General features: G+C 40.1%; 1 protein-coding gene across 1 annotated transcript in view; it reads left to right on the top strand.

Moving 5' to 3' along the window:
- The first annotated feature begins 5,824 nt into the window (after window positions 1–5,824).
- LOC135705071 (neuroligin-4, Y-linked) overlaps window positions 5,825–27,635 on the top strand; it is a 33,836-nt gene continuing 12,025 nt past the window's right edge. Inside the window, exon 1 of the mRNA XM_065226640.1 lies at window positions 5,825–6,537. Coding sequence (XP_065082712.1) covers window positions 6,135–6,537 — 403 coding nt within the window. The 5' untranslated portion in view covers window positions 5,825–6,134. The remainder of the gene's footprint in view (window positions 6,538–27,635) is intronic.

Genomic DNA, 27,635 nt, shown 5'->3' with positions numbered 1-27,635 from the left:
AACTTATATAAATCGTATGGAATCAGTTCAAAAACAGTTTTTGTTATTTGCTCTTAGGAAACTAGGCTGGACCTCTTTTCCCCTTCCTTCTTATGAGTCCCGTTGCATGTTGATAAACATTGAAACACTTAAGAAACGAAGAGAAATTTCCATGATTTCCTTTGTCAATGATATTATCTCACAACGCGTAAATTCAGAAAAAATATTAGCAAGATTAAATTTTTACGTACCATCACGCATGTTAAGAACTCGAAATGTATTTCAACTGTCACCTCACAGAACGAATTATGGTAAAAATGGACCAATTAATAGAATGATGAGAGTGTATAATAATTATTGTGAGCATATAGATCTAACGATGTCTAAAGATACAGTAAGGAGAACACTAACTGCTAGGATTTCATCTCGTTAAGTTTAAAACAATTTTTATTTTTTAGATATTTGTATATGCAGTCTACATTTGCTGACAATTTCAAATAAAACGTATGTTTTAAAATAGCATGTAAGGCAACAGCACTATTGTAAAACGGTCTACACTGATTGACGACAAATAAATAAATTTGAAGATCCTACTGCAGGAAATATGGCGTGCCGGATGCGGCTGGGATGATGAAATCAACGGGAAGCTAGCCGAAAGATGGATAACCTGGGTAGGAGCGTTGCCGAACGTCCAACAAGTGAGCGTACCTCGCTGTTACCGCAATGTGACAACTGCCGAGCCTACAAATACCGTAGAATTGCATATTTTCTGCGATGCGAGCGAAAACGGAATGGCTGCCGTGGCTTACTTCAGGTTCGAAGAAGAAGGAAACACGAAGTGCGCGCTGGTTGGCTTAAAAACAAAGGTGGCCCCTTTGAAATTCCTCTCGATCCCGCGACTTGAATTACAAGCGGCTGAATGTATCACTAACTCACATCGAATGAAAATATCGCGGCGGGTTTTCTGGACCGACTCCCGTGATGTGATATGCTGGCTCCGCTCTGATCACCGACGCTACAGCCAATTTGTGGCATTCAGGATCAGCGAGTTACTATATACAACACTTGTAAACGAGTGGAGATGGATTCCGATCAAAAAGAACGTAGCTGACGATGGGACGAAGTGGGCACGGTTACCGGACTTTCAGCCAAACAGTCGTTGGTTCCGTGGACCTGATTTTTTGTGGGAACCTGAAAGCGAATGGCCTGGCGATGGCGGAGATCAAGGCTCAACCACGGAAGAAATCCGTCTCAGCGTTCTCCAGCATACAATCACCGAACCTTTGTTATGTTTTCAACGCTTCTCCAAATGGTAACGGCTGCTGAGGACAGTTGCATACGTTCATCACTTTGTAGTGAATCTTCGTAAGCGTATCAATAGAACTGCCACAGAACTTGGCCCGCTAACGCAGGAGGAATTAAATCGTGCCAAGAGCATCATCTATCGACACGTTCAACAGCAAGCTTACCTGGACGAAATCCAACTAATCTGCAGCAGTAATCCAGAGACGCAGTCATGGGAGCGTACTTTGCCGAAGACTAGCCCGCTATATAAGCTCAGCCCATTCATCGACGAGGACGGTGTTCTACGGATGCGTGGACGTATTGATGCATGCGACTGCGAGTATGTAGATGAATCTACCAAGAATCCGATCCTTCTGGCCAGGCGCAACTACGCATCCGATCTAGTGCTCGCCGAGTACCACGCTAGATATCGTCACCAGAATCACCACACTGCGCTGAACCAGATTCGACTAAAGTACAACATCCCCCGTCTCCGTACAGAGTTCGAACGAGTTCGCAGAAACTGTCAGCGTTGCAAAATTTGGCAAGCGAGTCCCAGGCCTCCAGCAATGGGGAACCTCTCAGCTGCCCGGTAGGTACTATTCCAGTGACCGTTTTCTTACACCGGAGTCGACTATTTCGGGCCGATGCCAGTGCTAGTCGGCAGACGTACAGAGAAAAGATGGGGAGTGCTTCTCACTTCATGACAAGCAGAGGCGTGCTTATTGAAATTGCACATTCGCTGACGACAGACTCGTGCATCCTAGCGCTACGCAATTTTGTTGCTAGAAGGGGTCCACCGCTAAGATGCTGATGGTCGAGTTCGTCGGCCCTAACACCAAGTGTACGTTCAACCCTCCGGCCGCTCCACATTTTGGTGGATGCTGGGGGCGCTTGATCCAGTCTGTTAAGAAGACCATGAACGATTTCGACCCCCTGCGTTTGCCTTCGGATGAAATTCTGCGTTCCATGCTAATGGAGATCGAAATGATGTTGAACACAAGACCGCTCACTGACATACCTCTAGATAATAACACTGACCCCCCTTTTCAGATTGGTGAAAAGGTGGTGAAAAAGGAGCTTGGAAACCATGGCAATCATCAGTGATAATAGCAACTAAAGCTGTTATTCGGTTGCAAACACGCTTGTTCGACAGTCTAGATACTCCAATGGTTTGTTTCTGCCTCATATTTTTTTATATATTTGTGTATGTTCTTAATATATTTTTTATCCCTACAGCCTCTTCCATCGTCTCGATTTGTCCAAGACTGTATTGAAAATCTGTTTTCCCAAGTGCGAGCAAAACAATCACGTCCAAACGCAGTCCAGTTTCGGAACTCCCTTCGTACGATCACAATTTCAGGATACATGTCTGACGTTGGCGGCTCTTCATACGAGAGTGATGAACGATCTCATCTGATAGAGTACTGTTCGGAAAAAAACCTCTAGGATGAACGACGAAACAGCCTTCTGTCTTCCGGTTGGTGAGAAATTCAGAATTGATATTTGTGATGAAAATTTGAACAATGCTCAGAAAAACATGATCTATTATGTCGCATGTATGTTGATGAAGCGATTGAAAAAATAGGCAACATTTGCTCTAAATGTTACGAACATTGCATTTGTGAAAAACCATCTAAGACTGGCTTTGCCAAGTTTGCATTGTTCCACAGTTCAAACCGACTAGAAAGCGTTTTCATAAATCACGATTTGTATGAGTATTTTCTGGCAATGAACAAAATATTTTCATATTATATTCGGCAAGTAAAATAAGAAAAGGTGGATGTTAAAAAAGCTATGTTCTCCATACTCCTCCAAATTCCAATTAATTTGCCTAAATGCCATGATATTCAAGCAAAATTGATCCGTTCATTTTTAACATATCGTTTGAAAAACATGCAGAAGATGAAAGTGAAGAAGAGACGATTCAGTAGCAAATCTTTGATGCTGTAAGATTTTCTTGCTAATTTTTTTTTGTACTCTATTTGTTTATATTTATTTTAATAAATTAAAAAAACAAAAATACGTTTGTTCATCAGAACTATGAATATGTTTCCAAAAATAATAACAACTACGTTTTACTCAGATTACAATACTCCCTATCTGATTCTTCCATATGAGCTAAAATGGTTCGATTTTGACAGTTCAAATTGGTTCGAAATCCATCGAGGAAGGCGATCTGGTGTTGATCGTAGATGGCACGTGACGCGTGACCGTGCAGACATCTAGTGGACTTCTGACGAGGCCAGAGGCTAAGGTTGCGGTGTTAGATGTCGGTTCTAATGGTGGTAAGCCGCTTCAAAACAGTGGCGAACCGAGGGGGAGGGTCACAACCCTACGCTTGTGACGAACCCGCTTACCTATATCAAAGTTGACACAACGATGCGCCTAACTACGGCCCTGGCTAATGGACTGAAAGCCGTTCTGTCAGATGGTGATGACGCGGCTAATGTATGTCAAAACAATAGAAAGTAAAAGTCATTTTCTAAAGTCATTTCTAAAGTGTGCTAGTGCGTAGGTAAGATTTTGAAACGATCAAGGAATAATTTGTTGCTAAATTGTTTATTTCACTTAAATTGAGATTAGAATTATATTTAAAGTAGAAACACAGGAATAAGAGACCAGCGGAGAAAAAAAAAACATGAATTTGGCAACAAGATAAACATCATAGCAATCCTCGCATCACTTGCATTTGTACACGCAAACCAAAAATCTATTACAATGAATGTTAGTTCCGTTTCCTATCATCCTCTGTTCATGAACATCGCAGCGAATGTTAGAAGTTGACCTTACAGGCGATGTAATGGTTTTTTGTCTTTTTCATTTCGTGTTCTATCTACGCTTTCGACTATACCAGTAAGCTTGTACACAGCAAAAAAATAATTTTGATATCACATCAAAGTGGATGCACTACAATCATGTCGAAAATTTCATGTAATTTTTATGACCACATAAATAAACAAATGCAGTAAAAGCAGCGTAATGTCAGTTCATGCATTGTATCAATGATAATTTTGTCCTTTTTAGCAAGTAATATTACACCATATTTTCGACATGATTGTAGTGCATCCACTTTGACGTGATATCAAAATTATTTTTTTGCTGTGTAGAACGACGCACATTGTAGAACATTGTAGAACGACGCACACACTTGCCTCGAATCTCTCCAGCTTCTATTGTCTGATTGCTAGCGCGACACTATCTATCTGCTGAAGTATGAGTCATTTATGGCCGCCCTGGATGACTCTCGGCTCTGACCACCCCAACTTTGCTGAAAATTCGATGTCGCTATCTTGAAACGAAACCGAGATATCGGATTCTATTTGATTCTACTGGAGCAGTGTTGTCATTTTTCGGTAGAATTTAGAGTCATTCATGGCACCTCGGGTTGGCTCTTGACACATTTTTGATATCCTGATTCGTTCACACTTCCACTTCTGTTCTATACTGCCACCTTCCGGAGCATCCGCTGCTCGAGTCTCAAGTTCTTCAACGAACGATCATTTGACAGCTTTATCTTCTAGTCGGCGTGTGTTGAATCGCCGTCCGAGCTTATCCTCCCTCCGCTGGAGCTGTGCAATGCGTAGGCGGATCTCACCAATTAGAAGGTGATAGTCAGACGCCATGTCAGTGCTGCATTTATTCCGGACGTCAAGAAGGCTCCGTCTCCATTTTCGGCTGATGTGGTCGATTTCTTTTTCGGTACATTAACCCCTCCTTCTATGCGGTGGGTGGTACCGTTCACCCACCACTGTTTCTCGGAAATCCTTTATGATTAGCAAATTTAAAATCGTTAGTTTCCACCGGTTGCTAATAGGCTAATCAATTACTGTTCTAATTGCGATGTCTCCCTATCTCGATGGCCCTTTGAATATAGTTGGTTTTCTTTATTAAACATCATTCTACTTCAATTTATGATTGAAAAAACTGAACTTTGTCATGATCAACTTCACCCCAAATGTCCACTATTTTTCATTATTTCCAATATTTACCATTGAAACTAAAAAGAGTATTCAACTTTTCCATGCACGGAAATTATTATTAGTGGCATCACTTTAACGAAAGTATCTTTTTAAAACCAAACTATCGCACAACTGTTTCAACGTGCATAAAATCACATCCTCACGGTACTTGAAACAAAACGGAAACTTCGTTCAGTGACACGAAGAAGGCGACGCTTGAGATTTACATGCCAACCCACACTGGGTGGCACCTGGCACCACGCGGCAGGTACCTCCATATCGGCCGAGTCAACGACGACGACGGTGGCGGCGGCGGCAGTCGCAATTCAAATCATAAAAACTCACTAACCATACCTAGGGAAGGTATGATGGGTGCTATAGAAGTAGCTTGCATTCAGTTTTCCCGAAGTTGGGGTCGCTTGCTCCTTCGCGTGACTCACATTCCCCGGTTGTGGAAAACGGCTGAAACCCGACCGTCGTCGGTGGCTTCTCTGTGAGTGTGAATATCCTTTCCAGAGCCCTATGGGAGAAGAGTGCCTTCTGGCTGTTTCGCTGGCTCCATTCGTCGTTCAACGCTCGAGCCGACCGGGAGGATTCCAACGGAGCACCTCGACCCGTAGTTGCACGGTTCAAATTCAAATCCCCACCCCCGGCAATTATTAGATTTACTGCTCCAGTATTGTTTTTAGGTTACCAGTCTCTCGGGACTTTCGGTTTGATTTGCAGTTTTGCAAGTGTTGGTGCTTTATGTTACTCGGTGCTGTTGTTCCCATTTCCCGTGGATTTCGTTTCCGTCCGACGAAACAACAGAAACCAAAAGGATAGAGAAGTTTTATTTTTGGCGAAGCTGTTGGTTTTGATTTCATTCATATATGAATAAGTGCAAAAAGTTTAAATTCAAGAAGAAAAATGACACGCAATAGATTGTTGTTGGTGCTGGTGTTGGTGATGGTGGCCATTGTCCGGCAATGTGTCTCGCGGGATCCTCCGATGGTGGAGATTCCCAACCAGGGCACAGTGGTGGGAACGTACTTGAAGATGTTCAGAACTCAACGAGTGACGGCGTATCTGGGAATTCCGTACGCTCAGGCACCGACCGACGAGAAACGTTTCACGCCTCCGGTCGTTGATGGGCTACCAAGTTGGGAAGGGATTAAGAATGCATCCACTTTTGGACCACAGTGCTGGCCGTCACCCCGGGAGACCCACCGGCGGCACAATCAGTTGTTTTTGGAGCTGATCAAAACGGCCGACGATGGAGAGAAGCAGTACGACGAGGATTGTCTGTTGCTGAATATTTTCGTACCGGATGGTGAGTAGAGGGCTGTTAAGTTAACGAATTTTTCCGCCAAGTACCGTCAGATGGCTGCCAAACTGCCACCGCATTTAAATTTATGCAAATCGCACTTCCTGACTGGAATGGGCCATTAGATTTCCTGTCGCAAAGCAAAACATTTCAACAGGACCTCATTTTTCAACCAAACCCTCTTAGCCATAAGCCCAATTGAAGCAAAAGGAATAAAGCAAAAAAAAAAAAAGCACAACCGGTCAACAGGATACATTTCAGTTTAGCTAATATTTGTGGTTTCCTTGAGTTGGGTCAAATGTTTATTGCCCGCCTGCCTCGACGTCGTGTTTTGGTTTGGTAGCCATATCTATGTCACCATGTTGACTCCCTGCAACTTATGGCTCATACATGCAATCAGGCCCAAAGTAGAAGAATAAAAAGGTAACTAGTAGAGAGAAAGGGAATTTGACGGTGAAAATCGAGGTTTTATGGTCCTTTCTTTCGACGACAGACGAATAAATCGTGGCTGTATAACTTTTTTTTTCTGTATCATTTCTTACGAATGAGATGTAGTTCCTTTCGCATCGTCACAGCAGGACTAATTTTAAAACAAATACCTAAATTTATCCACCTATGGTGAGATTGGACCCTTCTTACATATTTAAATTTTAACAGATGGTCTCCAAGAAGAAGATTCTGATCAATTTATAATAAGACGCGTGTGGACATGAAGCTCATATGATATAATCATCTTGTTATCGAGTACTCATGCGGTTTTATGGGCTACAGAACAAATTTACAAATTTACGCTTAAGATTTTTTTGTTGACCATATAATTAATTAAAATTCCTGAACTGGAGATTCGGCAATCACAAAAAAGACCTTCAATAAAAGTACTGCAAATTATGGAATTATAAATATTTCAACCTTGAAACTTACTAAAAAGGAAAGTGAACGATTTACTTGCCCTGTTTTTTTTTCACACCTAGGAAGAATAAAAAATTAAGAACTTAAGCAAACTAACAAGCCTTAGTATATTGATAAGGTTCAGGAATCCCAATGTAAGAATTTAGATTCCAATAAAAAAAAACTTTTGATGTATCACATATTTATCATCCTTCAATCATGGGCAGTCACTGTAAACACTATTATAAAACATAAACACTAGTTTACCCTATTTTTATAAACATTATCGGGGCCTCAGATAGCCTACTCTAAGACCAGAAGGTCCCAAAGAAACGTGCTCAACTTTTTGGCTCATCTCTGGTTCTATCTTCGGTCCCTAGGTCGACTAGAATGGGGTACGTTAATCGATTTGCTTGGAACCAATAGGCTAGTCAAGTAGTGAGCCAATTTTAAATCGTTAGTTTCCACCGGTTGATCATACTGAGTGATTTCTACGGGAAATTGGCACATCACTTTGATTTCAATAGCATTATGTTAAAAACAGGATGTTTGGAGCATTCCGGGTTTTTCCAGATTTTTTATTTTAACTGGTCCAGATTTTTCTGAAAATGACCTGGCAACGCTGCTCGCTGCAGTGATGATCTTCTGGAAAAGAGCCAATCAGCGTCTCAGCAGACAGGTTTTTTTTCTTCTCTTTATTTGTTCCAATTTCAAAATAAATTACATTTCATTTTAACCTAGGTGCTCCAGTTACTACAGTAACTTACCAGCCTTAATTGTTATGATATATAGCTAAGTGTTTTTACATTGTTTCTGTCTTGGCAATTCAGTATTTAAACAGGTTTTTTAAACCTGCATGTCATTATAACAATTGATATCTTAAAACTAAAAACTAAAACTAAATCTTATCTAAGTATAAAGGGAATTAGTCGTTGCAATTGAGGATTGCAACGGTTTTTGCCTGAAATTACTAATTATTTTGTTGGCCATTTGTTCTAAAGTCTCAACATTCGAAATTCTATGCCTACTTCGGTAGTACTGTACCAGGGAGGCAACTTCAAAATCATTTTCAGAACTTTGTTCTGAATCCTTTGAAGTGCTTTTTCCTGGTAGTGCAACAACAAGATCATATTGGCACAGCGTAAAGCATGGCCGGTCTAAAAACTTGTTTAAATATTAGAAGTTTATTCGTCAGGCAAAGTTTGGATTTCCTGTTTATAAGAGGATACAAACATTTAATATATTTGTTACATTTAGCTTGAATGCCCTCAATGTGATCTTTAAAAGTTAATTTTTGGTCAAGTATTAATCCAAGATATTTCACTTGGTTTGACCAGGAAATTGGAACTCCGTTCATAGTGAATATGTGACTACTACTAGGTTTCAAAAGGAAGCTCTAGGCTTATGTGGAAATATTATAAGTTGAGTTTTGGAAGCGTTGGGAGAAATCTTCCATTTTTGTAAATAAGAAGAGAAAATATCTAAACTTTTCTGCAATCTGCTGCAAATAACACGAAGACTTCTTCCTTTAGCGGAAATGCCTGTGTCATCAGCGAACAAAGATTTGTGGCAACCCTGAGGCAAATCAGGGAGGTCCGAAGTGAAAATGTTATACAATATAGGCCCAAGAATGCTACCCTGAGGAGCTCCTGCTCTAACAGGTAGTCGATTAGATTTGGATTTTTTATAATTTACCTGCAGAGTTCTGTCACTTAAATAATTTTGAACTTATTTCATAATTTAGCGTGGAAAATTAGACTTTTTCAATTTAGCAATCAAACCTTCATGCCAAACACTGTCGAATGCTTTTTCTTTGTCTAGAAGAGCAACTCCAGTGGAGTAGCCTTCAGATTTGTTTGAACGAATTAAATTGGTAACTCTTAAGAGTTTAATGCCCATGGCGAAATCCAAACTGCTCATCTGCAAAAATTGAGTTCGTATTGATGTGAAGCATCATTCTATTTAAAATTATCTTTTCAAAAAGTTTACTTATTGAAGAAAGCAAACTTATTGGACGGTAGCTACAAGCTTCAGCTGTATTTTTATCCGGCTTCCACATTTGAACAACTTTAGCATTTTTCCATTTATCAGGAAAGTATGCCAAATTGAAACATCTGTTAAATAATTTTACCAAGAAAGATAAGGTACTCTCTGGGAGTTTTTTGATGAGGATATAGAAAATTCCATCATCACCTGGAGCTTTCATATTTTGAAACTTTTTGGTCATAGAGCTTACTTCGTCCAAATCAGTCCCCCAGGAATCATCAAAAATATTTTCCCGAGAGAAAATATTCAGAAAATCCCGAGCAACCTGATTCTCAATAGGACTAGTAAGACCCAAACTGAAATTATGGGAACTCTCGAATTGCTGAGCAAGTTTCTGAGCTTTTTCCAAAATTGTGATCAAAATTTTACCACCTTCTTTAAGCGCTGGAATAGGCTTTTGAGGTTTTTTCAAAATTTTTGTGAGTTTCCAAAAGGGTTTGGAACTCGGGTCTAATTTAGAAATATTATTTTCAAAAGTTTTGTTCCTCAGGGCAGAGAATCGCTTTTTAATTTATTTTTGCAAATCCCGCCAGATAACCTTCATGGCAGGATCGCATGTTCTTTGATATTGTCTCCTACGGACATTTTTAAGACGGATCAAGAGCTGAAGATCGTCGTCTATTATAATTGAATCGAATTTAACCTCGCATTTTGGTACTGAAGCAGCTCTTGCTTCAACTATAGAAGTAGTCAGAAATTCAAGAGCATAATTAATTTCATCTTTGGTTTGCAAAGGAATGTTTGGATCGAAGTTATATTCCATAAATGTTCGATATTGCTCCCAGTCAGTTCTATGGTAATTGGAAGAAGAGCTGTTGGGATTGCAAATTATTTCTTGGGATATTTCAAATGTTACTGGAAGGTGATCAGAACCGAAGTCAGCATGGGTAACCAATTGGCTACAAAGTCGACATGAATCAATTAAGACCAAATCAATAGTCGAGGGATTTTTTGCAGAAGGAAAGCATGTTGGGCTGTTTGGATATTGAATAGTGTAATAACCTGCAGAACAATCATCAAACAGAATATTACCATTGGAATTGCTTTGAGCATTATTCCATGAGCGGTGTTTTGCATTAAAATCACCAATAATGAAGAATTTAGACATATAGGGTAAAATTCTGAAGGTCACCCTTGAGAAACTTTTTGCTGGCCTACGCATTGCAATGGCAAATAGGCAGCTATAAACGTAAGTTGTCTAAATTTTGTTTCAACAGAAACACCCAAAGTTTCAAAAACTTTGTTTTCAAATGAAGAAAGAATTTTATGTTTGATTCGTCTATGAACAATGATGGCAACGCCACCACAAGGTCCATCAAGACGATCATTTCTATAAATGAAATAATTTGCGTCCTTCTTAACCTTATGGTCAGGTTTAAGGAACGTTTCGGTTATAACGGCAATATGCACGTTATGAACTCTCAAAAAGTTAAATAGCTCGTCTTCATTATCTTTAAGAGATCGAGCATTCCAATTTAAAATATTTAATGCTTTAAAATCGATTACTGAATTTTAAAGTCATGACAATATTGTTTGCAAATTTAACTCCAGTTTGAATAGCATCAAACATGGAGTTAGATTTAAGCATATCAGAAATCATGTCAATTAATGATTTCTGTAAAAATTCCATTTTAGGGGCAAATGTCAAAATTGTCAAAATTTCCGTTAGAATTACGTTGGTTAGTATTTTGATTTCTACCCGCATAGGTAGCCCCATTAACTCGCTGAACATTGTTAGCAGCGAGTAGAATTTGTTCCTCGCTGACCGTTGTTAGCAGCAGAGTAATTTGTACCTGGTCGTGAACGTGGAGCGTTTCCTACCTGCACTTAAAACAAGATTGTAAGATCGCTTTGGATTTGTGGTTTTCACCACAATTTGAACATTTAAATTTCTTAGGAGCTTCCTTCACAGGGCAGTCGTCCTTTGCGTGAGAGGAATCACCACAATTCATGCATTTAGCTGGCATGTAGCATCCCTGGCACTTACGGCACTGGGTGAGGTTTTGGAAATTTCCTCCAGTCTTCCTGAAGTGTTCCCACTTCACTCGGACATGGAGCATAAGGCTAGCTTTTTCTAAGGCCTTAAGGTTGTTTAGTTCACTAGACTTGAAGTGAACTAAATAAAAATCATTAGAAATCCCGTTGCGCGAATCGCCAGGACGGGATTTCATTTTCATTTTGATTCCTTGGAGTGGCACAACTCCAAGTAATTTTGCCAGTTCATCTTTGATCTGATCCAGGGATTCACCACTGGGCAGTCCTTTCATGACAACCTTGAACACACGTTCAGTTTTGGTGTCGTAAGTAAAAAAATTGTGCTGCTTCTCAGTAAGATACTTGAGAAGACATTTAAATCCATCCAAGGTTTCAGCCATTACACGGCATTCATCCCGACGTCCAATTTGAAGTGAAAACTTAACTTTCACGAAGTTCAAAAGTTCCATTCTTGGCATTCGGCTGGGAAAGTTTACTAGAATTTACCTTGGATGGTGGATCATTCTCATCATCCGTGAGCAAATCAAATTGATTACTCAAATTAATTTCATCAGAAGGGGGATCAAGAGTTTGCCCCTTTCTTTTACGTTTAGGCGCCATGGTGGCAGTAAATGTTTATCCAAATCGACTTCCAAGCAGATGACTATAAGATTCGAAGGATCGAAGAGGAATTTTCCAAATCGATATCCAAGAAAGATTACCTCGGGTAGGATCCAAACAAGGATCGAAGAGGTATGAGAGTTGAACAAGGTAGAAATTTTACAGGTTGAGCACTGAAAAGTGCTGATTAAATTTGTTGTAGCTTTAGGTAGTAGTAACACTTCCTTCAGCAAAAAGCAAATTGATCCGCACGGCAAGAGAGCACGATGCGGACTGATGAGCAGACAGGTTTCCTTGCATTCGTTCCTTGCCGGTGTGTTGGGATATGTCCATTACTCTACTACTCTACTGAAATCAAAGTTGTCTCTTGGGTGAGCAGAGATTTTTATGCCTCAGAAAAATCCCACCGACCTCGGCTGGGATTGAACCCAGACCCATTGGGGCGCTGGTGGCCGTGCAAGGTTGCATAGATTAAAATGAAATAATCCCACTCAAAATTACGCTGAATGGTTACTCTTAAGCTACTTTCTATATACATTTTTCACACTGCCGTACTCTAACGGAACTATCAATACCAATATCAATCAGAAACAGAAATATTGAATTCAACTGAGAGATGTGGCCCGCAACACCATTTTCCGTAGGTTAAGCTCCTATAATTCTGCTGTTTTCATAGCCAAAACCCAAAAGTTTCGTGAAATTCCGTGCAATTCCGTCTTGTACCGAATATCCAAAGAATCAAAAATCTCTCCAAATGTCAAAATGACAAGCGATCAACGAGCCGAACGATAACGCTTTGTCAGAAATGAAAAGAAATAATGATATAATCTTCTTCCTTTTTTCATGACAAACAGTCACTGAAACATAACTCGCTCGGGCCGGTAGAAGGAATCGAAGTTAAGCCGAAGATGATACACGTGTGTTAATGGGAATTTTATTGTTATGTCTTTCCTCGATTCCGATCAAGCTATGCAGCAACAAAGCAGGCAAGCAATAGGGGAAATGACGGCTTCGGCATGCCAAACTATTTTCGGCAACCCAAATTGAAACACTATTTTCACTGGATTTTCTTACGAAAACACTTCGCTGAATGCATGCAAACGATTCTTTATGCTTTCAGCTTCAATTTGACTATACTTTTACCACTGAGAAAAAGCAACCTAGCAAGGTTTTCTTGAAATGAAACACACGCACTACAAATTGTAGCTGATTTCGAGTTGCCGATAATAGAACAGCAGATTTACATGCAGTTCAAATGGAACGGTTGCCGAAGAAAAACTGGTTGCCGACAATACTCGCTCTCACTAGAGAAGATTGGAGCTTTGTAAAAGCGTTTCAAAACAGTTTTTGACATTTCTTTCGACTGAAATTGTTAGAGCAGCTGGCAGCAAAAGATTGTAAACAAACCAATACTGCATATGTGTGCGTTCCTTAGAGAAAAGGGCTATAGAAAGAAGGTCGCTGCTTAGGTTGCCGAGAATACGTAAATTCCCCTATATCATTATCGTTCTACCACTCCGATCGAGCTTTGTTACAGAGTTTATCATGGTAGTCGTAGCAACCGTTTTGTCTGTATCGTTTGTTGCTTTATGTGTTTCTCCCGTGCTTATGTCAAATTATGAGATACTCACCCCTTCAGTAGCGTACTCAAAATACTGGATAACTCCTCAAGCAGTTAGGTAAACTATCGGAACTCCAGAAATCATCGAAACTTCGAGAACTATCCGTTGAGAAAACTGTACGGGAAATTTGTCGTTGTTTTATGAGCTCTTGGAACTTCGGGCAACTTACTTCCGAAACTCTGGCAAATTCAGAAACGTTGACAACATCCATAACGTGGAGATCTCTAAAAGTTTCGGAAATTTTCAAAACTCCAGGAAACAACTTTCGAACTAGCAGAAACTCCTGGAGCTTCCTCAACTCCGTGTCTGCACCTCCTGATGGAAAAGTCTTGCTACGCCAATATTATACCTCTCCCTATCTCGATATTGAAGGGATCATCGAGTTACAGACGTTGATTTTTTAATTATTTGGGAATGAGGTCGTTAATGCAACAATTCTTCAAAGTTTTACGTTGTGAAATTCTAATTTTATTTCACTTCAAAAACGTTGGAATGAAACGTATCTGCAATGAAGCGCATGAATACACCACAAACTTTGAATTATCTCAACCTCATTATCAACATCATCTCGTAAATTGAAACAAACTGTTTGTTCCACTTTCGAAAATAATTGTTCCGCATAACGTGTAACGCTCGTAAAGGTTAGCCTTATTAACTCCGCATTCGAAATTGTTATTACATGCCAGGTCACGATCACCCTTAAAACAACTTCTTCGGCTCCGAGGTGCCACTTGTATCACCTTGTTTTCTTTTCAGCCAACACCAGAACTTTGAGCAATCATTTTCCATTTATGTACCGACTACAAAATTACCCCCCATTTCCATCCTCACATCGGAAGGGGATGAAAAAAATAACACACCAAAAACTGTTGCAGAGAAGTAATTTGGCCTAGTTTGACTTTTCGGTGTCGCGACCGACAACTGTGGTTTGAAATTATTTAATGCAGGAAAAACATGCATACTTTTCCCACATGCCGGTGCTAAATATCATGACCTCCATCACAACAAACAACGAAATTTCATACAAACAAACACGAGCTTCCAATCAATCAAGAAACCCTTCTAGTTTTTTTTTTGTTTGCGTCAATCTAAGTAGGCGGGAGATGGCTATCTTGCGATCCTGAAAGTGGACTTCATTTTTCGCCCTGATTGCTTTTATACAAAATGTCTCAACACCTCCCCTTTCATATTTTATGAGCAAGAGTGCAGGACAGCAATTACATAGATAAACATAGAGATAACGGTGGCATAATATTTATACTACAGCTATAATTTACTACACTTCAGCGATTAGCAAAACTACAAAGCCAAAGCACCCCAGGCATAGTTCAACGTTGCATGAGTAAATTTAATTACGTCCAGCTATCAACTTTATATCGTTAGTCAAGGAACTACAAAAGCAAGCAATTTTCCTCTGATTTTTTACCCATGTATGTAACGCCTAATCACAGGCGCGGAAAACACGTACAAGGAATTTCTTTGGGTTCTAGTTGGGTCCGAGTACCTGGAAATATGTTAGATTGTGTCGATAAGAAACTCTTAGGTCAATTAAAATTATACATGATCGCTACACATTTCACCGCAGCAAGAACAATGTTGAGAAACTTAAAACCTTTGCGCCACCAACCCGAATCGATGGAACCAAAGGAGACGCATTATTCTCCATTTAAGTCTCTGTCTCCTATGGGTACCTAACGTGAATCCAAAACATTTGAGCACAAAATAGGTCAAAAACCTCATTCATAAAACGAAATCGAAAAAATCAACCCATCCAACAGCGGGCGGCGTATTTCGCCTGTACATGACTTTGCTTTGGTTGTCAATTTAGTTCGGCTACCGTTAAACTTGATAAAAAGTTTTCAACAATTGGCAAATCCCTCAGGGTGGGAGTTAGCGATAGGCTGGGGGTGCAGGTCAATGTTGTTTCCCGTGGAAAAACTTCCAAAAACTAGCGTTCGGGCCTGCAGGTGTGCAGCTAGACCAGGGATTTGTTGGTAGTGACGACAGAATTGCACTGCACTGTTGTATTCCTCTTTGCCGAGGATTTCCGGTGCTCGCGATTTGTTGCATTCCAACGAAATTGAAAAATGCTCTTGTTCTCTCTTTCGCATTCGGATTCGCTGGTGTCTGCATTTTTTTTCAGTGTTCCATTCACTTTAATAGACATAAGCTGAGTGATGCTACCCGGTTGTTGGAAAGTGTAATTCCTGCATGGATACCGTGCTCCTTTATTTGTTTGTTTATTTATTGACGAAAAGTTGATGGCAGTGATTACATTTCTTGTTGGGTGATATCAGAAGTAAATGATTAAATCAACCCAACTGCTTTTGTAATACAAATTACGTACCCACAGATCAATCTGTGTATACATAAACCGTTCACACTAAAGCATGGTCCAGTTAAAAATTGGACGCATTAAATCAGCTCTATCTCGGGATTGCACAGCGGTGTAGGAATGCAATCTAGTGGAACACATTTAAGGGGGTAGTACCAACCGGTGGAAACTAACGATTTTAAATTGGCTCACTACTTGACTAGTAGGCTGGGACACGGATATATGAAAAAAAAAAAAATAATTCTCGTTCCAGTATGATTTCCGGGCGCCTTCTGGGTCCTAGAATAACTGTGTTAAATTTCTGGTCGGTCGGTGGAACTATATTTTAGCGGCAGCGGTTTTAATTTTACATAGGATTTTCTATGGGAAAACATACTTTTTCAAATGTGGAGGGTGAGGTCACCCATTGTCCTCTAAAAATAAATCAACCCATGTATTCCCTAGGAAATTTTACAAGGAAACTTTTCTTTGAAGACTGCAAAACGATCCGACGCTTGTGGAAAAAGTAATTAAGCCATTACTGATTGCTAACCAAACGAACTGCTCATTATTCTTTTGACGTAGGACTACGTCTTTGATTTCTATATGGGGGTACACTTTGTGAAAACTGAAAATGGAACATGTAACAAATTATGAAAGATTTTGAATGCTAATAACTCAGCTGCCCCTGAACCAATTTCAATAATTTTATCACCAATCGATCAGGGCTACGCTTACGCATCGATATCAATGCCTTTGACTGTTTATGTTCAACAAGAAACTATTGAAAAAGTAGTAAATGTCAAGCATTGTCCAAAAGCGTCGACATAATTAACAAATCCACCAATTACGCACATGCATATGCTGCTTCCCCAGCACAGTCGTCAGAGAGTAGTAAGTAGACGAAACATGTCGATATAGCATTAGTGGTTACCCCCAATCCCCTACCCCCCCCCCTTGACATTTTTCACTTTGCCTTATTCTATACCCACTAGATTTAAATAAAGAACAAATTCTGCTTTAACCGATCGCATCACTTACCACAGTGAATCCTAATCTAAAAATAACCTACCACACTACTATCCTTCCCGAGATAGCCGTGGAGATGTAGAGGTATTCTCGGTCTCTAGTAACAACCGGACGTCGAACTAATCATCCTTCCCTCCCCAAAAGATAGGGAAGACGTGGCCGGCGCTGTGTATTGATCTATAGAATGAATTAAAGTGCTTGTACATTGAAGATGGAAAGCTTATCCCATGCACCCATCTATGTAGTTCTCTGTGCAAGTGGATTAGTTGTGATCATTCATGGAGAAGCAACTACGAAGTGCACGGTCAGATAACGTTAACTCGACGGCAAACACATTCATTGATGCGTTTATTGTTGTGGATGATAGAAGAGCATAGCAGAAATAGTGCGAAATAGGAAGCTATGGTCATCACAAAAGAGGAAATTGAAAAAGCGAATTGGCTTTCACCCTTCTACTTCTAAGCCCCTTACAGTCATCGTCATAGCATCGCATCGCTATTGGTTCTAGGGCACTTGCTGGTTGCAATTTTTAGATCAGGATTCACTGTGATGCGATCAGTTGTAAGCAGCAGAAATTTCCTTCCCAACTCTCTTGTGGAATCTTTTAGTGGCTCTGAAAAGGGCCGGTTTTGATAGATTTCGACGGAAAAATTAAGAGCGTTCACCACAAATACGAAGAGCCAGCTGAATGTCCGTTGGCATAATTGTGACACGCTTGGCGTGAATGGCGAACAGACCAACCAGATAGGTCGGTTTTTTTCACTTGACTTAAACTGACTTAAAATGATCTTTATTTCTTGTGTTGTGTGGTTTACATTTATGAATTTTTCAAGTGACACAGATGCGTCTTTTCAACTTTAGTTCATTTGAGATTTTAATTATTATTTACAGTTACTAGTCCTATCAGGCCTATTTCAAAGTATGACCACCTTGGTGGGATTGGTTTGATTTGAATTGGAAAAAGGAGACTACTTATAACTACTATTTACAACTACAACTAACCTACAACTACTATATACACCTAACCTACTATATACAAATTGCTTATCAAAGCATGTTCTGATAAATTACATTTTTCTGCAAATTTAGTCTTAATTTCGTTAATTCTTGAATCTATTTTGGCAATTCCTGCCTCTTCGTGTAAATTTGTTATTCTAGTGTCGAAAGGACGATCAAGAACCATCCTCAGCACTCTATTCTGTGCGACCTGAATTTTGTTCCTGTGAGTCTGTGCACATGATTCCCACACCAGAGCTGCGTAGAGGATTGCAGGTGCTATAATTTGTTTGTAGGCAGCTAGTTTGTGCACCCTTGAGAGGCGGGATCTGCGGCAAATCTGCGGATACAGACACCTAACCAAGGCAGAACACTTGACTACTGTTTTCTCTACATGCAAACGGAAAAGGAGCTTTTCATCGAACAACATCCCGAGATAGGTTACTTCAGCAGACCACTCAACCCTTGTGCCATCCATGATTACAGTACAAGATGGAGCCGGTTTCAGTTTGGGCGATTGCCGATGGAGGAACATGATCGCTTGTGTTTTGGAGGCATTGATTTTGATTTTCCACGTGGTGGCATAATCAGCAAAGGCGTTAAGGCATCGTTGAAGTTTGTTCGTTATTTCGCGAGGCATCCTTCCTTTGACGGCTATTGCGGTATCATCTGCGAACAGGAAAAACACGCAACCGTCATCGAGGGGAGGCATGTCTGAAGTGTAGATATTATAAAGCAAAGGGTCCAACAGACATCCTTGCGTAACACCCGCTGGGATGGAAAACGTGTCTGAAAGACAACCATTCAACAATACCTTAAACGACCTTTGCTGGAGGTAGTTATGGGTGATTTTAACCAGATGTAATGGGAAGTTGAAGTTACAAAGCTTGTACACAAGTCCGTCATGCCAAACATTGTCAAACGCTTTTTCGACGTCTAGCAAGGCCATAGCTGTGGACTTGGATACAGCTTTGTTACTTCGTGTGTTATTCATCACCTGTACTAGCTGGTGATTGGTGGAATGCCCCTTTCTGAACCCAAACTGTTCCAGAAGGAGAATGTTGTTTTCCTTGACAAATTTGAGCAAACGATTGAGAATGAGTTTCTCGAACAATTTGCTCAGCGCTGAAAGGAGGCTGATTGGTATGTAGCTTGAAGGCAATATTGGATCCTTACCAGGTTTGCGGATTGGCATGATTTTTGCTACTTTCAAGATGCATGGAAAGTAGTGTTGTTCCAGCATCAGTAGAAGATAGCGGTTAGAAGAGACTGCACTTTAATGCTGACTGTCTTAAAGAACAAGTTGAATATACCGTCAAACCCAGGAGCCTTCATGTTTTTGGTATATTTCAGCGCTGAGCAAATCTGTTGTACTGTAATCATATCCACCGGAGGCACGACACAAGAGAAGGCATCTACTTTCAACCTCGTTTGTCAGCACACATCAGCAAATGACGTTCGATAGAATTATTTAAATCATCGTTTTGGATTATTTGCATTATGGGGCTGAGTCAATACCATATGGATTTCAATTTGGGATGACAATCATTCTACAGGGAGCATTACGTATTTCAACAGAGGCCCATTCACATCTATCGATGGTCATCCTGTGTTCGAAAGGAACATGATCTGATTGCAAAACAACCGTCATCCGGTCAGCTATCATTCGAAAAACCGATTTAGATGTTTCGATTACAATGGCCTGAGGATTCATTCGAACGGACGATGATGTTTTGGTACAGTGTATGGCAAATAATTTTAACAAACTACTGCGCTTATAAGAATTTTGCTGCAAAATTATAGAAATTTCATTGGAAATTTAAAACCAAGGATCAAATTCAAATTTAAACAAATAATATGACATAGGCATAAGCCCAATATTGACATGTTAAATTCTAAAATGGATCCAATTATTTTGAAAAACATCCATGCACTCATAGGAATTTCACTCACTGTATGAACAGGAAGTTCATATGTACACTAGCGCAGCGTTGTGAAAGAATTCCAAATTTACCTGTTCACCATCACCATTTGGAAGGCCTTGATCATCTTTCCAACCTTGCCGGAAACTTAAATTTCCCGCTGTATTTAAATACTCTACGGTTTACAGTATTCCAGGAAAATAATCATGCTGGACAAAATAAATTCAAATACCGTTCTTGAGTTAGTGTGTTCGTGAAAAATTTAATAAATTGAAATGCATCTTATAGCCATGGTTTGTCTAGAATCTCCAACATGGGTCCCACAAATTTATCCTACCGGACAATTTTACTTGACGTTGTTTTGAACCAACATCAGTTACTGGAAAACTGAATAGCTCGATAAAACCTCGAGCAAATAGAAGAAACACAAAAAGGCTTCTAGCTTGCATGCATGAACCACGCGGTTCCGTACAGCTGTCAGAGCTGTCTTCATCATCAAAACTAACGCCCAGTACCATGCACAGTTGCACACCTACCATGGCAAACTTGGGCTGACTTTGACGAGAATATGGGTTTGTAGTTCAGTGAAAATATGCGCCCCTTCGCCAAGTAGGCAGGTCATTTGTACGTGCAAAGCGTGTTGCTATAGAAAATTTAGTTTTCATTTATCGATTTTATTTTTGACTTCTTCGGAATTCCCATACCTTCTGGGGCAACCAGCGTTTACGGGAGTAAAAACTTCGAATGCAACAGGTTGCAGAATTGAATGGGAAAGTTTCAAACAATTACCATCGATTGGCAATAGGATCGCTTGTATGGTATGGTGCGTTTCGCATTGCGTTCCACCGTTGAATCGAGTAACTTTCAAATTAAATTACGAGAAAACTTTTCCACGAGGGCCACTTTGAGATCCTGAACTTCACCTTTTGAACCGCGTGGTCCACAGTGTACCCATTGAGTGGCTGATTAGCATCGTGCATTCTTGGCTGACATTGAAAATCCTTTCGAACTTATCGTTAATGTTTCCTCACCCGGAAGAGTTCATCAGGGAAAATGTTAGATTTTCTAATTCAAATTACCATCATTTGTTCGTGTATGACGTGATGTCCGAATCTCATTCTCGCTGTCGTGATTATTCGTTCATTACCATTTTTATGGTCCTTCCTGAGGTGGTTGGCAGTCAGAACTGATTAATCAACTCATGTAACTAATGCAGGCAGAATTTGGTTATGTAAGACCTTTCCATTCGGTTGCTGTCGATGAAAAAAAAGAGTCAGGATGCCGTTAATGGGGTGGTCAACCAACATGTTCAAGGTCAACGCTGCAGGTAATTTTGATATGCCCGAGACTGTTATATAGTCTACTGCATAATTGTATAGTAGTGCGAGTGCTCAAACTGGGAATGTCAAATAGAAGTCAAGTTCAAGAAAGGATTTTTAGTTTCCACCGAGGTCACATATCAAAAGGAACGCCCCGTAAAGTTATGCAATCAAGACGACTAGGCACTACGGATGGATGCAAAGCAATTTTGGGTGATGGATTGAATACAGTAGAACGATTAACAAATTGCTCGAGTGCCGTGTAAATGCAATTTTAGCTATTCAACGGGGTTCTACCAACGGGTGGAAACTAACGATTTTGAATTGGCTCACTACTTGACTAGTCTATTGATCCCAACATACCATACCCCATTCCAGTCGAAATTCTAGTACTACACTATGTTTATTTTGATAAGCTATGAAAGTTTGACAGATAAAATGAGGGGTTCATGGATGTTTCGAGGGGTGCATCGATTAGCTTGGGACCGAAGATAGTACCAGCAACAATCAATACGAAACTAAAGATTTTAAATTAGCTCACTACTTGACTAGCCTATTGGTCCCAAGCAAATCGACTAACGTACCCCATTCTTGTATAAATTCCAGTACTACACTATTAGCGAATTCGTTTATTATTCAGTTCCAACCTGGATCGGGTATCAAGATTGGGTCTGCTTGTTTTCTGACAAACGTCAGTTTGATCGTTTGTTTTTAAAACCCAGCTCAGGTTGAGGTTCGCACTGACAAAAAGTTCGATAATAAACGAATTCGCTATATGTTTGTTTTGATTCGCTATGAAAGTTTGATTGATAAAATGAGGGGTTAGTGGATTTTCCTATGTTTCGAGGAGTAAATCGATTAGCTTAGGATCGAAGATAGTACCAGAGCTGAGCCAAAAAGTTGAGCTCGTTATTTCGGGACCTTCTGGTCTTAGAGTTACCTCTATGGTACCAGAGCTGAGCCAAAATTTTGAGCACGTTTCTTCGGGACTTTCTGGTATTAGAGTTACCTCTATGCTTCTACAGTATTCAAGAAGTATTTCCTAGAAAATCGAGGAAAATATATAACCTCGCAACCGGTTGTCTCTCTCGGTTCTCCCGATATTCATAGAGAGCGAGTACGTGATTGGTTGATTGTGACCTAAAAGATTGATCAATTTTTAATAGTTTACTAATGATAAATTACTTTAATATGTATCCCAAACAAATTTTACATTAATTCTGAATCAAAGAGTGTGAAAAGAATTTCAATCCAACAATAAATGGCCAAGTTATAAGCTTTTAAATCCTAACACTATTTCGTTACACATGTTTTGATTTGCTCCCCAGTCTAGTCCACAAAAATGTAGTCCTACGTAAAAAAAAAACAATTCATCGAAGGCTTGTGTTCCGTGACACGTTTCATGAATCGAGACTTTTTGGAAGGGTTTCCATTGGGAAAGAGCTCGCTTGCGGATGAACGGCAATACACGCTTTTTCAGGCATTAATCGATGTAAACTTGGGATGTCGAGGATGTGACGAATGGCTCCGTTTTCAGGCCAAAACTGCAAATCGCTTACCAAATCACGACCTTCTTCGCGAACTTGTCAGCGAATACGAACTTGAATCTTACCGGCACATCCCCACGTCCAATAGCGATGTAAAACTTTTGACCGGGAAGATGCTAAAAATAGAGTTTGACGTATGTTTCGTGATCGATCAAAGTGCAGCCCTTGTGTTTCGTTAAAACACGGTCGTACAAGAGCCTTGCACGCTTTTGGCCACGGAATTCTGCTTCATGTGCCGGTTCGGATGTTTACTTACTTTGTACGATTTGTATTCTTCCCTGGCAAGGATGTTCCACACTCAGGGTTTTCTTGGATGTTTTGAGCACTCGACAAACTGTTGTTTTGGGCATCTTCAGCACATTAGCCAGCTTGGAACCGGGCCACTCCAGATTTTCCAGGTGTTTGTGCAAAATATTTTTTTCTTCTTTCGAGTTCCATTTGACGTTATTTCTGAACGCGATCGACTACTTTGATCAAACTTGCACCAGTTGTTCTCTATAGAAGTGTAAACAAACCACTGTCAAAGATTTTCGATTCCCAACCATAGAGGTGTGTTAGCGGTGCGCAAGGGGCGTACCCCTTTTCTTTTGATCAGCCTTTAGCTTACATTTTGGTGATTGTTTCGTCCACTTCGGTGCAGGTATTGCTACCTCATAGAACGATATTGAATATTTTTAGAATCGGTCAACTGGTTTCGGAGATATGGCCGGAACATATTCCGGTGAATACGGTTCGTGAATCTACAACCGGTGTTAATCGTTTTCAACCCATCATAGTCACACCTCAAATCACATGAGAATTCAAAAAGAACATCAATGATGATCACATTAGACACATCCGAACATGTTCCGGGTACAGCTACGATAATTTCCAGTTCCTTTCAAGGGCGAATTTCCATAATACGACACATGAAATCAAAGCGTGAATCCGGCTACAAATCTAGGATTGGAATTTGAATTGAACACTCAAAATCGGCGTCGGAATGATCAAGGTTTGGTCAAATTTGTACGGGTGTGTTTTTCTCAATAGATGTCGTAAAATGCATCTGCATTGCATTTCAAAACGGCTGAATGTGTTGTAACTTGCAAACATAATGTTTACCACTGCCCATGTGTACTAGGAACACACAGGCTATCCGGTGTCCTTGGAACAGGTAGATGTGGCCAATTTATAAATTTAATAGAACTAAGTAAAAATCATCAAGAAATTTTCTACGTATACAGTTTCATACGATTTCTCATGCGAACAATTTTCGTACACCTTTCGCTAGGGCCATTTTATAAAGAAAATATTTCGTAATTTCTTCCCATTGTCATGGAATATTTACTCCAGGGTTACCGGTAAAGCTTCTAAACTATTTGCAACGGCAAAAGCCACACACACACAAAACTGTTTTTTTTCCGAAAAATTCCGCCTTCGAATAGGTAACTGCTCTAACCTTGAAGAAGCAAATTCTCGCTCATGCATCGACTGACATTTATGAAAGGACGGACCTTCACAGGAACTCCTCGGTAATCGCAACAATTTGAATTTCGTTAAACTATGCTGCAGCAACAACAGCAGCGTATAAATATAATAAAGAAAAGAGCCCATTTATGAATAGATACCAATCAGTGCATAGGCCAGAGAGGCGTCGTCGTCTTCTTTGGTTCGTTTTTTTTCTGCTATGTCAAATCTACGTGTGTATGAATCCTGCAAGGTAAAAACAAAGCAGCTTGCGTCGACCCTCAGGAAGAACTTGACGGTGAAGGGAACTCGGTTTGCAATGGCAAGGAGAACGTAAGGCCCTGTCAACCCGCCCACAGCCCCGCAGGAAATACCACTGAATGAAGAATGTGTAGTAACGAAAATTTCCCCTCCGAAAATCGATATGCAAATTGTGATAATCTTCGCCCCATACCAACCATTCCGGAACAGAGGCACGCGATGTGGATGGTTCTACACAACGACCGACGACGCTCTTCTGCTTTGATTCGAGCTGTTCCTTTTCAATAGTTGTGCCTGTTCTGGAGACATTTACCCCTCTGCTGCTGAAAGGGATATAAATCAATCCCAAGGCAAAGTCCCGGGAACTAAACCGGTAACTGCAGTCGGTTGGAAACGAAAGTTCCTTATTGCTTACGGTTAACCTACTTTGCTGCAGACAGGTACTGATCCTGGAGGTGGCTAAAAAAATGACCACTTTTAAGAATCCAACCCCCTCCCCCGGGAAAATTGCTTTTTAATTGAGCTATTCCAAGTACCTGGGACAAAGAATCCGAAACGAATGGCCACTTCCGCCGCTGTGTCCAGTTAGGCAAACTACCGTCAAAACCACGTGGACGTTGATGGCGCCCATTTTTTCGCGCTTCTTCTACCGCACACATTAATCGCCTGTACCTATTGCGTGTCCGTTCTTATTGCTATTTCATGCAATGTGTTTGAAAAAAAAAAGAAGAAGGGTGAAACCGTCGTAGGAACGCCATCCAGCCAGCCAGCGGAGCAGAAAGTCACAACATATACTTAGGAACTGTCCGGTCCAGTCGTAGCCTTTCGTCCCGTTGACCTCTTGAACTGAGTTTTCCCCTTCGACACAAGAAACAACGCTCTACTCTATATTTAGCGTAGGTAAATTAGTACATTCACCCTCAGAGTCTGTTTCTGCTATAAGTAAATAATTTTCATTAGCTCGACAGCAGTACACTCTAAATTCGTTCATCCTCATAATCGACAAGAAATCACCCCAACCGAAACCTGAATTCTAACAATGTTATCAAAGGGGTTAAGGGGGTTAAGGTTTCAAATTATTGAGAAATATTCACACTATTGCCCTAGTGAGTTAGCGTCGCCTTCCGGCAGAATGTAGGTGGTAAAATAGAAATGTATTGCTCATGGTGCAGTTTTTTTTCACTTTCATACTAATTCGAGCTTTGCGTGCAGCAGTTTTAATCACAGGCTCTGGGATTTTCCTTTTCTCGAACTTCACCCGTGTAAGAATGGATTATTTTCATTGTTTCGCCATTTTTCTTTTCACAGTTAAAGGAACGGTTTGCCTTGATGGAAATTCTAGATAAACATTTCAAAAGGTCCTATCTGCATTGATCGATTCTCTTATTAACAAGTGATAGTTCCCTAGCAGGGTAGAGTCGGGCTAGTTTGTCAGTTTTCAGAACATTGCGATGTTTGCCCTAACTTAACATCTTGACTAGATAGAAGGTTCCTGTCTTAGGCAAAGTTGTACAGATGGACAAAACGTATCCTATGGTAAAGAGTTCAGTTCAGAATTCACTTACAAGGTTGCTCTAGTGTGACATTCATTTTGAATTGTTGTCCTAACTTAACATATGGACTAGATAGAACAGTGGTGCTTATTCAGCGGACCACGGGCTTCATGTGGCCCGCCGAGTGATTTTGTTCGACCCACGGGATGCTTTCAATCTGTGGATGTATGCCCGCCAGCTGACAAAACTTTTCAAAGATGGTTCATGTGTTTTGTGATTTCATAATAGTCATTATGCTCAGAATTAAATTTAAATTGTTCAAAGTGTGAGGTTTGGACCGTATCCCACCGGAATCACCCAACCCTTTTGGAGAGCAGGCACAACCTACCTATTGCACTGCACTGCACTGGGACGAAAGATGACGAACGAGATGCTTGCTGATTGAAGCGTCGTTGGGTGGTCAGATTAAAGAGGATGAATAGATTCATCCTGTTCATCCAGTTGACAGCTCATCGAGGGGTTCATCAATGGATATTGCACTATGACTGAATGGTAATCCATTCAGTCAATTGTGCACATCACATCCCACTCCTTCTCTCAAGAAAAACGAGAAAAAAAATCGCTGGTGCTCATAGCTTTAGGGTGCTTGTTTTTCTTTAAATAATATCAGTCCATTTCAACAGCCTATATTGTCTGTGATGTTGACCCCATGATACCTGCACAAAGTTCATTTTTTCTTTAATATCTGATACACCGCAACTTCTTCAGCCAACTGGATTCATAGCGTCTTAGTAAAAGTCCCAAAAAAATGGAAATCTAGCTGCGGATGACAAGTGGCAAACCATAACGCTACCATACTAACTATAAGACCAGAAGGTCCCGAAGAAACGTGCTCAACTTTTTTTTTAATCTGAAGTTTTGGAAATGATTTCTAGTAATCAAACATCAAGATTTCTGAGAATTTTGCATTCTTGTCAGTTTTTATAACTTGCTTTCTAATCTTCATTGCCTTAAATTCAAACTCTCCTCAAAATTCACGCATGCCATTGCAGAAGTGCCAAATCTGTTTTTGAAATATAATACATCCAAAGAAGTGAAGTATATCTTTCATTAAAACGATATTTGAATAAATCTGTACACTGGAGTAGTTACTGCTACCGGATGGCTGTAAATTTATTCAGAGAAATTCCAATCGATTTATTGCAATAAATTGTCCTATTCCCTCGTCTTAACAAATATAAAGTTAAAACAGAATCTGTGGATAAAATCTGGGTCTTTTTTTTTGCAATTAAACTCTTTTATAGGAATAACTCAATCAAAAAGAAAATATTGATGACTTTAGCATTTGCTGCACAAATACTGACAAATACTGTAGCCACTAAGTTAGCAAAAGCTTCATGAGATTCTTGTTCTTCTTCTTATTCGCATTTCAAGCTAATTGCTTAGCGCATATTAGCTTACTGCGTGCTCTCAACTTAGTGTTCTAAATGCACTTCCACATTTATTAATTGAGAGCATTCGATGCCAATATCAATGCATGAATTTATATATTGTATGGCAAGCATAATGATACTCTATGCCCAGGGAAGTCGAGTAAATTTCCGACCCGAAATATTCCCTCGACCT

Source organism: Ochlerotatus camptorhynchus, unplaced genomic scaffold (assembly GCF_037179485.1).
Source record: "Ochlerotatus camptorhynchus isolate MF236.1 unplaced genomic scaffold, CSIRO-AGI_Acam_v1.1 ptg000257l, whole genome shotgun sequence".
Taxonomy (NCBI): Eukaryota; Metazoa; Arthropoda; class Insecta; order Diptera; family Culicidae; genus Ochlerotatus; species Ochlerotatus camptorhynchus.
The sequence above is the reverse complement of the archived record's forward strand: the minus strand, read 5'-3'. Positions and strand labels throughout refer to the sequence as shown.